Genomic DNA, 11517 nt, shown 5'->3' on the forward strand with positions numbered 1-11517 from the left:
ACACTGCACTTCCAGCAAGATTACCTCACATACAAAAACTCTGAAATATCAATAAAAAAACTAAACACATGTTGTACCACATTCTTTTCATAATTAGTTTAATAAACAATGTAAAATATACATGTATTAGCTTTTTAACACTTTAACAAATCATTATCCTAAGTCATTGTTAAAGCAGAGTCTCTTATCATTTAACACAGTATGAAGCTTACCTGCTTTAAAGGGAATGAAGCTTACAGTATAAAGTTTACCTGTTATAATATAAATACATTACAATAAGAACACAAAAAACTTCAATTATCATAATGTTTTTAACAGTAAATTATGATTATTTTACTCTCTAACCTGTTTGTGTTGTTAGTCTGCAGACGGTTCAGCAGGACTGATGATTCAGGGCTTTTACAGGTGAAAATAATCAGGAGGCAGCTTGAAAATAACTAACTAAATTTAAAATCAAAAAAGGAGGGAATTAAAGAACCCTTTTACCAAGATAAAGAACCATTTCAACAAAAAAGGGTTCTTCAGTAAGCTATGGTTCTATATAGAACATTTACCATCGTTTCAGAACCTTTGAAGAACCATTTTTCTTAAGAGTGTGGACTGCGGGCCGTTGGTTCATTTTCCATACTGACACTTGGCTGGCCCAATCATCTTTTAACAAGCTCCACCCCTCCCCTTCTGTTTCTTGTGTCAGATGGAAACAGAGCGATGATCTGACACACACAAGAAACAGAGAGCGAGTATCGTACAGACGTATCATACATCTCGCACTATTTTTGTCTGACCAGCCCATAACACTTGTTCATCGCGCAACGCAGGCCGTTGCTTTCTTTCTTTGTTTTAATGTAATTCATTAATGGCGCTAAAAGGCGCGGTGGCAATGTACTGCATTTTCCAAAAAAGTTAGCATAAGATGTTTGTTTTTTTGACAGACCAGCCCAGGAGACACCTAATCAGCAGCCCATTGGTTCTTTTTGATTTGACATTTGGCTAGCCCAATAACAACTTTTAGGGCATTTTATGAAGCATGCAGCGTCAGTGTGCCTCTGTCAAAATAAGAGACGACTGAGAAGCGAGTTGACATGCGGTAAGCAGAACTGCATCTAAAACACTGTTGTTAGATATCCTCTTAATAAAACACAGTCAAAAACACAAATGATAGATCAACGGCTGTTTGCAACATGACAGTGATTACACTGCTATAAAATACAGTGTGGGCAGAATTATTTCATCAAACTTTTGATCACAGTTTTTATCAAACATATTTTACCAATTCCTCACCATATAAATTTTAATAACTACCATTAATTTTGTAAATAAAGCATTTATAAGTAATACATTATTGTTAATGATGGCTGACTGGAGAAAAAAGCACCTTATATTCAAGTGTGCAGAATTATTAGGCACATTTTCTTTTACATTTAAAATGGGCCAAAAATGTTTAACACACACTGGACATTCATTATTTGATCTCCATAAGAAAGATGCCATGCATGGAAATTGCAAAATTGAGGTATGACCATTATACAAGAAATCCTGATTCGGTCAGCAAGGGCATAAAATAGGATGAAAGGAAAATATATATACAAAATTAATGTTGGTTATTAAAATGACTTTGGTTTGGAATTGGTAAAAGGTGTTCAGAAAAAAATTGATCAAAATTTTCTGCACACACTGTACTGGGGCTTGTGGCTTGTCATTGTAACATTTATCTTGTCTCAGTGTTATCATAAGGTGCAAAATATTGTGCACTCACTGCATAATACTATTATTTTTTAAACCTGCAAAGCCTTTTACAGCACTTACATTTTTGTAATGTCACATGTCAGCTCTTATACTTTTCTACTTAATCATTATATGGAGTTATAGTCAAGGTTGCACAAAGATTTGTGATCCTATGTAGTGGGCCGTTCTGGGCCAAAATGCCAGAGCCAATTTTTTTGTCCCACTCCAGCCCTGGGCTTGACAGTCATGCAACTTTCCGCTATCTCATTATTCCCATCAAATACACACAAAAGTCATGACACCTTAAGTATTCAGTGAAGTCAATGATTGGCAGACAAATCATAAAATGTAAAAATTGTGAATTTAATTATCGACAAATATATACAAAACAAATAGCACAACAGTATTGCTGGCCGGCTCCCATGTGTCCTCCCAGACTCTGCCACTGTAAACAGTTAACAATATATAAGTAAACAAGTCATCCTACAGATAGCATATACAGTACAGCCTACAGCTCACAACTAATCTTATGGGTCAAATTTGAAGATATGTCATCCGAAGCTGAAAAATTAATGTTTACCCTTTTTCTGTTGAATAATTTCTTCTAGTTTATTTTATATGGAGTTTGTCAAGCAGCAGTCATTTTGTTCCAAGTGAAAACTTCTGTAGTCATCCCTACAGTCAACTCTTTGAAGTTCTGCACCGGGTTAACCGTGTCGCTATGCAAATACTTACCACAACGGGATGGGCACAGAAATGATGTGGTTAAAGGCCTCTATGTCAGCCTCTGTGTCAAATCTACATGTAACTATTAATTGGACTTAAGATCTAATCAGAGCTGAAGTGGACTAGAAAGTGATCTGCATCATCTGTAAGTGAACTCATAATGTGAACAGAAAGAGACGAGTTGTTTTTGGTTCAGTCCACCTCACAAGCCATTTTAATTGGACTATATTTGGGAGGTTTCACTTTGTAAAAATAACTGCTGTTTGGCAAACGCTGTATAAAATAACCCAAATAAACAAAATAAAATTAGCATAATGTATAGGGCTAACAGGTTAGAATGTATTTGCTACAAATGTCATATGGCCCAACTTGAGCCAGATGACTACTTGAAGGCTGGTGTGCACATGTTCTCATAAGGTCTCAGTTAAAGGGGACATATCATGAAAATCTGATTTTTTTTCATGTTTAAAGGAACAGTATGTAAGAAATTTATATCAATTAATCACAAAATGACCCTGATATGTCACTAGACATTAAGAAATCATTTTCATTTCAAATACTTATATCAATGACAACAGTGGTCTGGCCAGGATATTGTCATTTAAAAAGTGGAGTTGCAGCCCTCAACTGATGTTTATGTTGTCATTTTGTGGATTGGCCACCAGTTGGGTGATTGCAGTACCAGTTTTAGCCACAAGTTTTGTTATTGCAATACCAGTTTTGGCCACAATCCTACATACTGTTCCTTTAAGTGCTATAATTGCATCCCCAGTGCTTCTATTAACCTAGAAAATGTGAAAAAGATTAACCCAGTAACTTAGTTTTGGTAAACCATTCTCTGCAAGCATGTGAAAAAATAGGTCATTGAAATTTGGCTCCCCTGTGATGTCAGAAGGGGATAATACCGCCCCTTAATCTGCACTATCCAACCGCAGCACTGCCATTTAGTGCAGAGATCAGCTCATTTGCATTTTAAAGGACACACCCAAAACAGCAAATTTTTGCTCACACCTACAAAGTGGCAATTTTAACATGCTATAATAAATTATCTATATAGTATTTTGAGCTAAACTTCACATACGTACTCTGGAAACACAGTAAAGATTTATCTTACATCTTTAAAAAGTCTTGTAAAATGTCCCCTTTAAGTTCACTTTAAAAGTGATCCGAGTATGCTTAGATAGTTCCTTGTGCCCAAAACAATTATCAGTCCTTCTTTCACTTCAAAGTTCACTTTGAAGGCTGAAAGGGACCACCCAGCTAGAAATAAAAAGTTCTAAGAACGTTCCCTGAAAGTTCCCGAATGTTCCCAAAAACATTCTGCCAACGTTAAAAGCGGCTAGTTTTTTTTAAGTTCTAGGAACGTTTCTGTTGTCTGAACGTTAGAGTAATGTTACATTTTACCATTTTTAAACGTTATGACAATGTCATGTTTTAATGTTCACACAATGTTTAAAACAACAGCTGTTTATTATATTGACTTGTTTGATTGTTATGTAAATGATAGAGAAACATTGCATTTTATTATTTTATAAAACATTATTTCTAAATGTTCTGTAAATATATTGCTGTAGAAAACTCAATTCACTTACTAGGTTTAGATGTTGATGTTTCATTTTGGGTCGCCCTTGTTGTGGTTCGTGTTTGTTTTGGTTGGTCTCTTGACACTTGACTTTTTGCCTACTAGTTTTTCCTGGTTGTGTTAACTTTGTGGTAATGCACCACATTTGTTATGAAAAGTTATTAGTGTATTTTTGTGGTTGTTGGTACATAATGGTAAAGATCATCACCTAGTTTATTTACTAATCAAAAGTTTATTTTCTGCCAATATTGTACACTAGATCCAACTCCTTCACAGCAGTTCGTCACCAAGGAGTTCCACAAACTCTGGACAGAAAATATCCGCTGCACAGCCGGGATGCCCAAACATCAAGAACCAGACCATGAACCTCAACCATGGCGACAATCAAAATTGTTAAAAAAATCCTTATTTATCCATGCTGCAGTGCATGCTGGGAGTCCTGAATGAGGTTTGTAATTTGTTAATACCCAGCATGCATTGCAGCATGAAGTTTTTCATTTAATTGTCACCATGATTGAGACCACTGGTTTAAAGGCAGAGATCTGAAACTGCTCGGCTGCGCACAAGTTCAAGTTCATTTGTGATTTATAGATTTGAATCACAGGTACGCATTTTTGATAAATGATCAGAAAATCAAATGTAGTATGGTTTTATGCAGCATTTTATAAATGAGGCCCCGGTTTTAAAAACACTATAGGGTGGTTTCTCGGACAGGGATAATCTTGTGCCAGGACTAGACCTTAGGAAATATAACTAGTTTTAACATACATGCCTTACAAAAACATTACTTTTTGTGAATTCTGAGGCAAAAGAAAAGGCACTGATGTATTTAAAGATATGTCAGTGCAGTACATATAGTTTAGTCTAGGACTAGTCTGATCCCTCTCCGGGAAACCACCCCTAAAACTCTGTGTAGCCATGGATTAAATTACATCAGCCATCACTTACCAGGAAGAACAAGGTAGCGTACTTTGACCTCTGCTGCCTTCCCCTGCAGAAACACACACACACACACACACACACACACACACACAATACTTATGTATTTTTTGTAAGCTCAATAAAAATAATAATCTGTTGTCGCTAGGGATGCACCGAATCCAGGATTCGGTTTCGGATTCGGCCGAATACTGGGCTTTTTGGCGGGGTTCGGGTTCGGCCGAATCCTAGATTTTTTTTCCACCGAACCCTAGGCTTGCGCTACGCTGGTCAACGTCACGCAGCCGTTGATTACGCACATCGGGTGCTGACGTGGAGATGAGCTTTTTCTTTCGGTCAGCTGGACACACCAAAACTTTTAAACCCCGCTGAAAACGCCTTGAGGACCCCAAATGCCAGCTGTTTTTCAGCCGAGCGCTTGGTAGCTGTGATGCTTCAGCTGTGGGCCGGTTGGTTGCTGTGGTAATGTCCCGCCCCTCCTCCACTGTAATTGGACGGCCGTGTGAAGACTGACATTGACGAGCGGAGCTTTTCACTCAAAGTTAAATATAGTTTTCAGCGCGGAGCTGCTTGCTTATTGGAAAAACGAGCGTGTCGCAACGCATCGCTTTCATTATGCATAGGCTTATGGTAATTGTCAAAATAGTTTTTCCAACTTGTCATCCTGGCATAATGTACAGTTAAATTAAATAAAATGAAAAATACACTGCTGTGGACGTTTTTTACTTCATTAATGTGTTTTACTGTGTTGGAATAAGGATGCGAGTAGGATTCGGTATTCGGTTTCGGCCGAATCTTAAACGGTGGATTCGGGATTCGGCCGAACCTAAAAAATCTGGATTCGGTGCATCCCTAGTTGTCGCATTCCATTTGCACTGTTGTTTTGTTTAGTATTTACAATATGGCCCTTATGAAAAATAAGTTATACTTAATAAATAAAAAAACAAATAAGAAAATATACTATTTGTCTAAATTTTAAAATTCTCAAAAATATACTTTATGTATTTCTTAAAAATACAATTTATTACACTTAAGTGTACTTGACTTAAACTGACAGAAAAGTCTAATTATATTTGGCCTTAACTTGTACTCTATCTTTCGATCGAGATAAGCTTAAAAGTATAATTAAGTATTTAAAGTATACTTCAACGGTTTCTTACTTCATACTCCAAACGGTTTTGATCGAGTAGCCTATTAAATACATTTTTTACATTGTTTTACATAGTTTTTTTTACATTGTTTTCATTAGTTAAGTATACTTCATAAAATTAACTTGAAGTATACTTCTTTTTCATAAGGGGTAGCACTTGTTGAAAAAGTTTGATAACTACTGCTCAGTGTTACTGTTTTGTCACATTTGGATTGAATGATGAGATAATTAGACAGCCAAATGAAAAATATGGTTCTACATCTTACCTCATTCATCCGTCTTTCCAATATTTTATCATATGGATAAATTGTCTGTCGACTGCATTTGCAACCTTAAATTACAAAGACAAAAAACAAGTTTGGTTCACTTCAAATGGATCGCAGTTTGCTTGAGGTGTTCATATATGAGTCAGTGTTCTTAGTTTCCTTTAGGGCTAAAAGAGACCAAGTGTGAATACACCCTGAGTTTTGTCCAATCGCTGTATGCTAATAATGTTGTGGTTTTCCTTTTCCTCAAATAAAACAATCTTCAGTCTTAGGTTCTGATTTCAAGAGATAGACTTTTATTTTCCGGACAAAATAAGAAGCCGAGCCTGCCTGATGAATCTCCCCAGAACCCGAGTGAAGTTCTGGGGACATTCTCCAAATCAGTCTGAAGTCCGTGAGCACGGGCTTGGTAAATATGGTCTTTGTTCCCTCCCCTCATAGTTAAAACAATATGTTTCTGTTCAGGCAAGACCCACATGACATTCCTCAGACCAGTGTCTTGGTCCCATGACCTATTTGACCCTTGGCTGTTTGCTAATACTAAAACCCTTTGTGCCTGCCTGTCCAGATGGCTCTTTAAACTACCTTGAAACCTGAATACACCCAGCTGGTCCAGATGGTCCAGCTGGTTCTTTAGACTACTGCATAGTTGGATTATATTAGTAAACTCATAATGCACATATTTGGATTAAAATAAACTCATGCTGCACATTTAAAGATTAAAATAAACTTCTTCATAATCCCCGCTCTGAGGCTTAATTTAGCCTCACCTTTCCTGTTTATTTTAATCCGGAGTGCTGTTTCATAATTCAGTGTCTTCTTATTACTTGTGGCTAAAGAAAGCCACTATACATTACCAATTACCCAATTATGCCACAGCACTTCGAACTATGGACATTAAGACAAACATCTTTCCATTCTCATTTTGACTTGAATGTAAAAGTAAAAGTACTTAAGCCCTAAACAGTTTGTGCGCAATTGGTTCTACGCTTACAGTTATCATTTTAGCTATGTAGAGTATATGATAAAGCATCGTAAATGTAAAGTCAACATTAATGAATCCAAGTAAAAAATAATAAAAACAAAAGTAAAGTATGCATAATAAACACAAAAGAAATATTAAATGTTATAGATTCAGTGTTCAAATTCAAAACAAGTAAATATAACTAATTGATACTGAATTGAAGCATAAAAAGTAAAAATTAATTATAATAAACAAGTATAAATGTAAGTTCATTCAAATAAACAAAGTAAAGAGCAATAACCAATAATAAAACTAGGTAAAGATGGCATAATAAACACAAATAAATGTAGATTAATTCAAATAACATAAGAAAATGTGAGCCACTAATATACTAAGTAAAGATTGCAACACAAATGAAAGTAAATTACTCCAAATAAAACAATTAAATGTAAATAACCAATAATAAACTAATTAAAGATTGCATATTACACGCATAAATGTAATTAATTCAAATAAAACTAGTAAATGGAAATAACCCATAATATAACTAAGTAAATCATCCATAATAATTCTTGATCACAATTTAAATTAATTTTTTCCATCCTTATCGGAGGTGCTTGAATTCTCGTTTACTATTTGTAAATTCATTACTGTCTTGTAACGTAATTCCTGATAACATTCTTGTTGATTTCAAGTAAATTTTTCCATCATATTTTAACTTTCATTTGGTTCTCTAACCAGACACCAATGCCTCATTTACCCACTAACCTCTAATTAAAATTGATTCAGTATATGTTATCATGTATTTTTAATGGCTGCATCTAGTTGTTATCCTAAGTTAATTAATGCCTTATTTGTAAACTTAATAATCTACTTTTTGATTGTAGTACTGTACATAATTTATTTGTTCTGTATTCTTATTCTGACAAAACTTTATTAAATTCCTTATTTAGCTTAAACCCATGCCTTAATCTAATTTGGTATCCATTTGGTTGATCAACAGAATCTAGATATAATTTATTATTAATTGTTTTGGTCATCCTTTTATAAAGATTCTAAATACCCTTCTTTTGTAGTGATTTCCTGTCTCCCTCATATTTAAGTACTTTTTCTCTCCCTCCCAATGAGGTCAAATATTTTCTTTTTCTACCAATCCAGAATAATTCCCAATCGATATTATTTGATCTTCAAATATCTTCATTGTATATGTTGCTCTGATTTGATTATAATATTCTTCTAATAGCATTTCTTTTCTCCCTTTTACACCTTAAGTTATACTTATGTCTTCACAATAGATTTAGAGCAGTGGTCTCAAACTCCTGGCCCGCGGGCCATTTGCGGCCCGCCCTCCCCTTCCATCCGGCCCGCGGCCAACGTAAAAAATAAAACGCAATCCGGCCCGCAAAATCATTTTTATAATAATTATTTTTTGTTGTCAAATACCAAAACTTAAGATTCATATTCAATTTAAAGAAAAATATGTTTCTGTTAAAAATGTAAAAAACGTAAACACAGTATGCGTGCGTGTGTTGCATGCTGGGAAATGTGACAAGCGCTGTTGGTGCTTTCCTACTATTTCGTCTGCGTAAGTTACTGCGTAGCGCGGACGAAAAGATGTCTCTTTCCAAACAGAAAAGAAAAGTGGATGATGAACACAGACAGTTTCAAGAAAGATGGACATTGCGTTACTTTTTCGTGGAGTTTAATGGAAATCCTACCTGTCTGATATGCAAAGAAAAAGTTGCGGCTATAAAGGAATATAATCTCAAGCGTCATTACTCGACAAAGCATGGGGAACAGTATGACAAGTTTCATGACGATGAGAGAAAACACCGAGTCACGCTGTTGCAGAGAGAGCTAACATCACAGCAAAGCATTTTTCATAAAGCTAAAAAGGATGCTGATGCTGCAGTTGAAGCAAGTTATGTGGTGAGTCAGTTGATTGCTAAAGCGGGAAAGCCATTCACTGAAGGGCATTTTTTGAAGGACTGTATGCTTAAAGTCGCTGATATTCTCTGTCCAGAAAAGAAAAGCATGTTCAACAATCTCGCTCTATCTGCAAACACGGTGGGAGAGCGGATTAGCGAGTTATCGAGTGACATTTACAATCAGTTATGTGACAAAGCTAGAGTCTTCACTGCATACTCTGTGGCACTAGACGAAAGCACAGACATAACTGACAGTGCTCAGCTAGCCATTTTCATAAGGGGTATTAATGATCAATTTGAAGTGACGGAGGAGTTGCTGAGTTTGTGTCCTATGCACGGCCGTACCACAGCCAAAGACATATGTCAGCAGCTGTGTAGCGTGATTGAGCGCAGTGGTTTGCCTTGGAACAGACTTGTAGGCATTACCCCTAATGGCGCCCCCTCTATGACAGGCAGAAAAAACGGACTGGTTGCACTGGTACAACGAGAGTTAGAAGAAGAAAATGCAGACCCAGCAGTTGTTCTGCACTGCATTATACACCAACATGCACTGTGTAGCAAATGCTTGAAATATGAACATGTTATGTCTGTTGTCTTGAAATGTATTAATTACATCAGGTCGAGGAGTTTACAGCACCGTCAATTTCAGGCATTTTTAGAAGAAATTGAGTCAACATATAGTGATGTACTATATTTTACTGAAGTGCGCTGGCTCAGCAGGGGGAATGTTCTGAAGAGATTTTTTGAATTAAGAGCAGAGGTGAAGAGATTCATGGAAGATGGCAGAATGGATATTCCTGAATTTGATGATCCTAAATGGGTCATGGACCTTGCATTCTTAATTGACATAACACAGGAGCTGAACATCCTCAACCTAAAGCTCCAGGGCCCTGATCAGCTTATCACAGCAGCATATGAAAGTGTGAAAGCCTTCTCCACAAAACTGAGACTGTGGAAAACTCAGCTTACTGCCAAAAACCTCAGTCATTTTCCAACATGCAAATTCCCTGTGGAGGAGGGCATAGCATTTAATAGTGAAACATATTCATCCTCTATTGAAAACCTACTCCAGGAATTTGATCAGCGTTTTGCTGACTTCAGGGCACACTGTGACACTTTTCAGCTGTTTGCAGACCCCTTTTCAGCAGATGTAGAGAGTGCCCCAAGTGTTCTGCAAATGGAACTTATTGACTTGCAATGCAACAGTGATCTAAAAACTAAATTCAGAGAGGCACAAGGAAAAGCAAACAAAACTGGACAGTTTTTAAAAGAACTGCCTCCATGCTTTCCAGAGCTGTCCAAAGTGTTCAGTCGGGTAATGTGCCTTTTCGGAAGCACATATCTGTGTGAGAAACTTTTCTCAACTATGAACTTTAATAAATGCAAGTACAGGTCCAGGCTTAGTGATGCCCATCTTGAAGCTGTTCTCAGGGTTTCTACTGTGACCTCCATCACAGCAAACGTAGCTCAGTTGTGTGAGCAGAAACGCTGCCAGGTGTCTTGCAAGAAATAGAATTGTGTTTTGTACAAAACAGTGTTCATTAAGTGCAATGTTGTTAGTTCAGTGCAAGGTTTTGTTAAGTTAATTAAGTTAAAATAAAGGGAAAAGGTTTGGTGCTGACTGTTAAAAACTAATATATATATATATATATAATAATAATATATATATAACAGTATGGACACTGCTGTTTACATTTTTTTGACAAAAATATATGACAAAATGTTTGTATAATGGAGTTTATTTTTTAGCAAGTAAAGTACATTTCCAGAAATATTTGGCGTTCTTGTGCTTGAATGTTGAAGTGGCCCTCTTGTTAGGTTTGAATCACAGAAATGGCCCCCCACCAATTTGAGTTTGAGACCCCTGATTTAGAGGTTTCTTAGTTGATTCATTCAAAATTCTTGTTATAAAACATTTCCTATTTAATTTCCTTAAGTCTATAATTCCATAAGGCTTATATTTTCTTGATTGTAATCTTACTGTACCATTTAGAATTTTTACTGTACCATTCTGAAATATCTATCCTTCCTTTTTTATTTTTAGTGTTTTGTTATTTACGTCCATTGACACAAATTTCCAAATTGTGGCCTACCAGATGTATTTTTAAACTCAGAATTTCCCAAAAGACCTAAATATTATCCAGATAAATTGACCTTAAACTTTTTCTCGTAATCCATAAGAATTCTTGTTGAATTTATCACCCCAAAGTATGTGGACTTGAAAATGTTATTGCATT

At 36.0% G+C, this 11517-nt stretch overlaps 1 protein-coding gene across 1 annotated transcript; it reads left to right on the forward strand.

Moving 5' to 3' along the window:
* Positions 1-8695: 8695 nt before the first annotated feature.
* LOC141350995 (general transcription factor II-I repeat domain-containing protein 2B-like) lies at positions 8696-11150 on the forward strand. The gene has a single exon (XM_073856914.1). It carries the CDS (start codon positions 8886-8888, stop codon positions 10791-10793), a length of 1908 nt encoding a protein of 635 aa, XP_073713015.1. The 5' UTR covers positions 8696-8885; the 3' UTR covers positions 10794-11150.
* The last annotated feature ends 367 nt before the right edge of the window (positions 11151-11517 follow it).

This window comes from Misgurnus anguillicaudatus, chromosome 19, assembly GCF_027580225.2.
Source record: "Misgurnus anguillicaudatus chromosome 19, ASM2758022v2, whole genome shotgun sequence".
NCBI classification, from domain to species: Eukaryota; Metazoa; Chordata; class Actinopteri; order Cypriniformes; family Cobitidae; genus Misgurnus; species Misgurnus anguillicaudatus.

Coding starts and splice junctions, on each gene's coding strand:
- LOC141350995 (XM_073856914.1), top strand. CDS start 8,886: ATGCTGGGAAATGTGACAAGCGCTGTTGGTGCTTTCCTACTATTTCGT.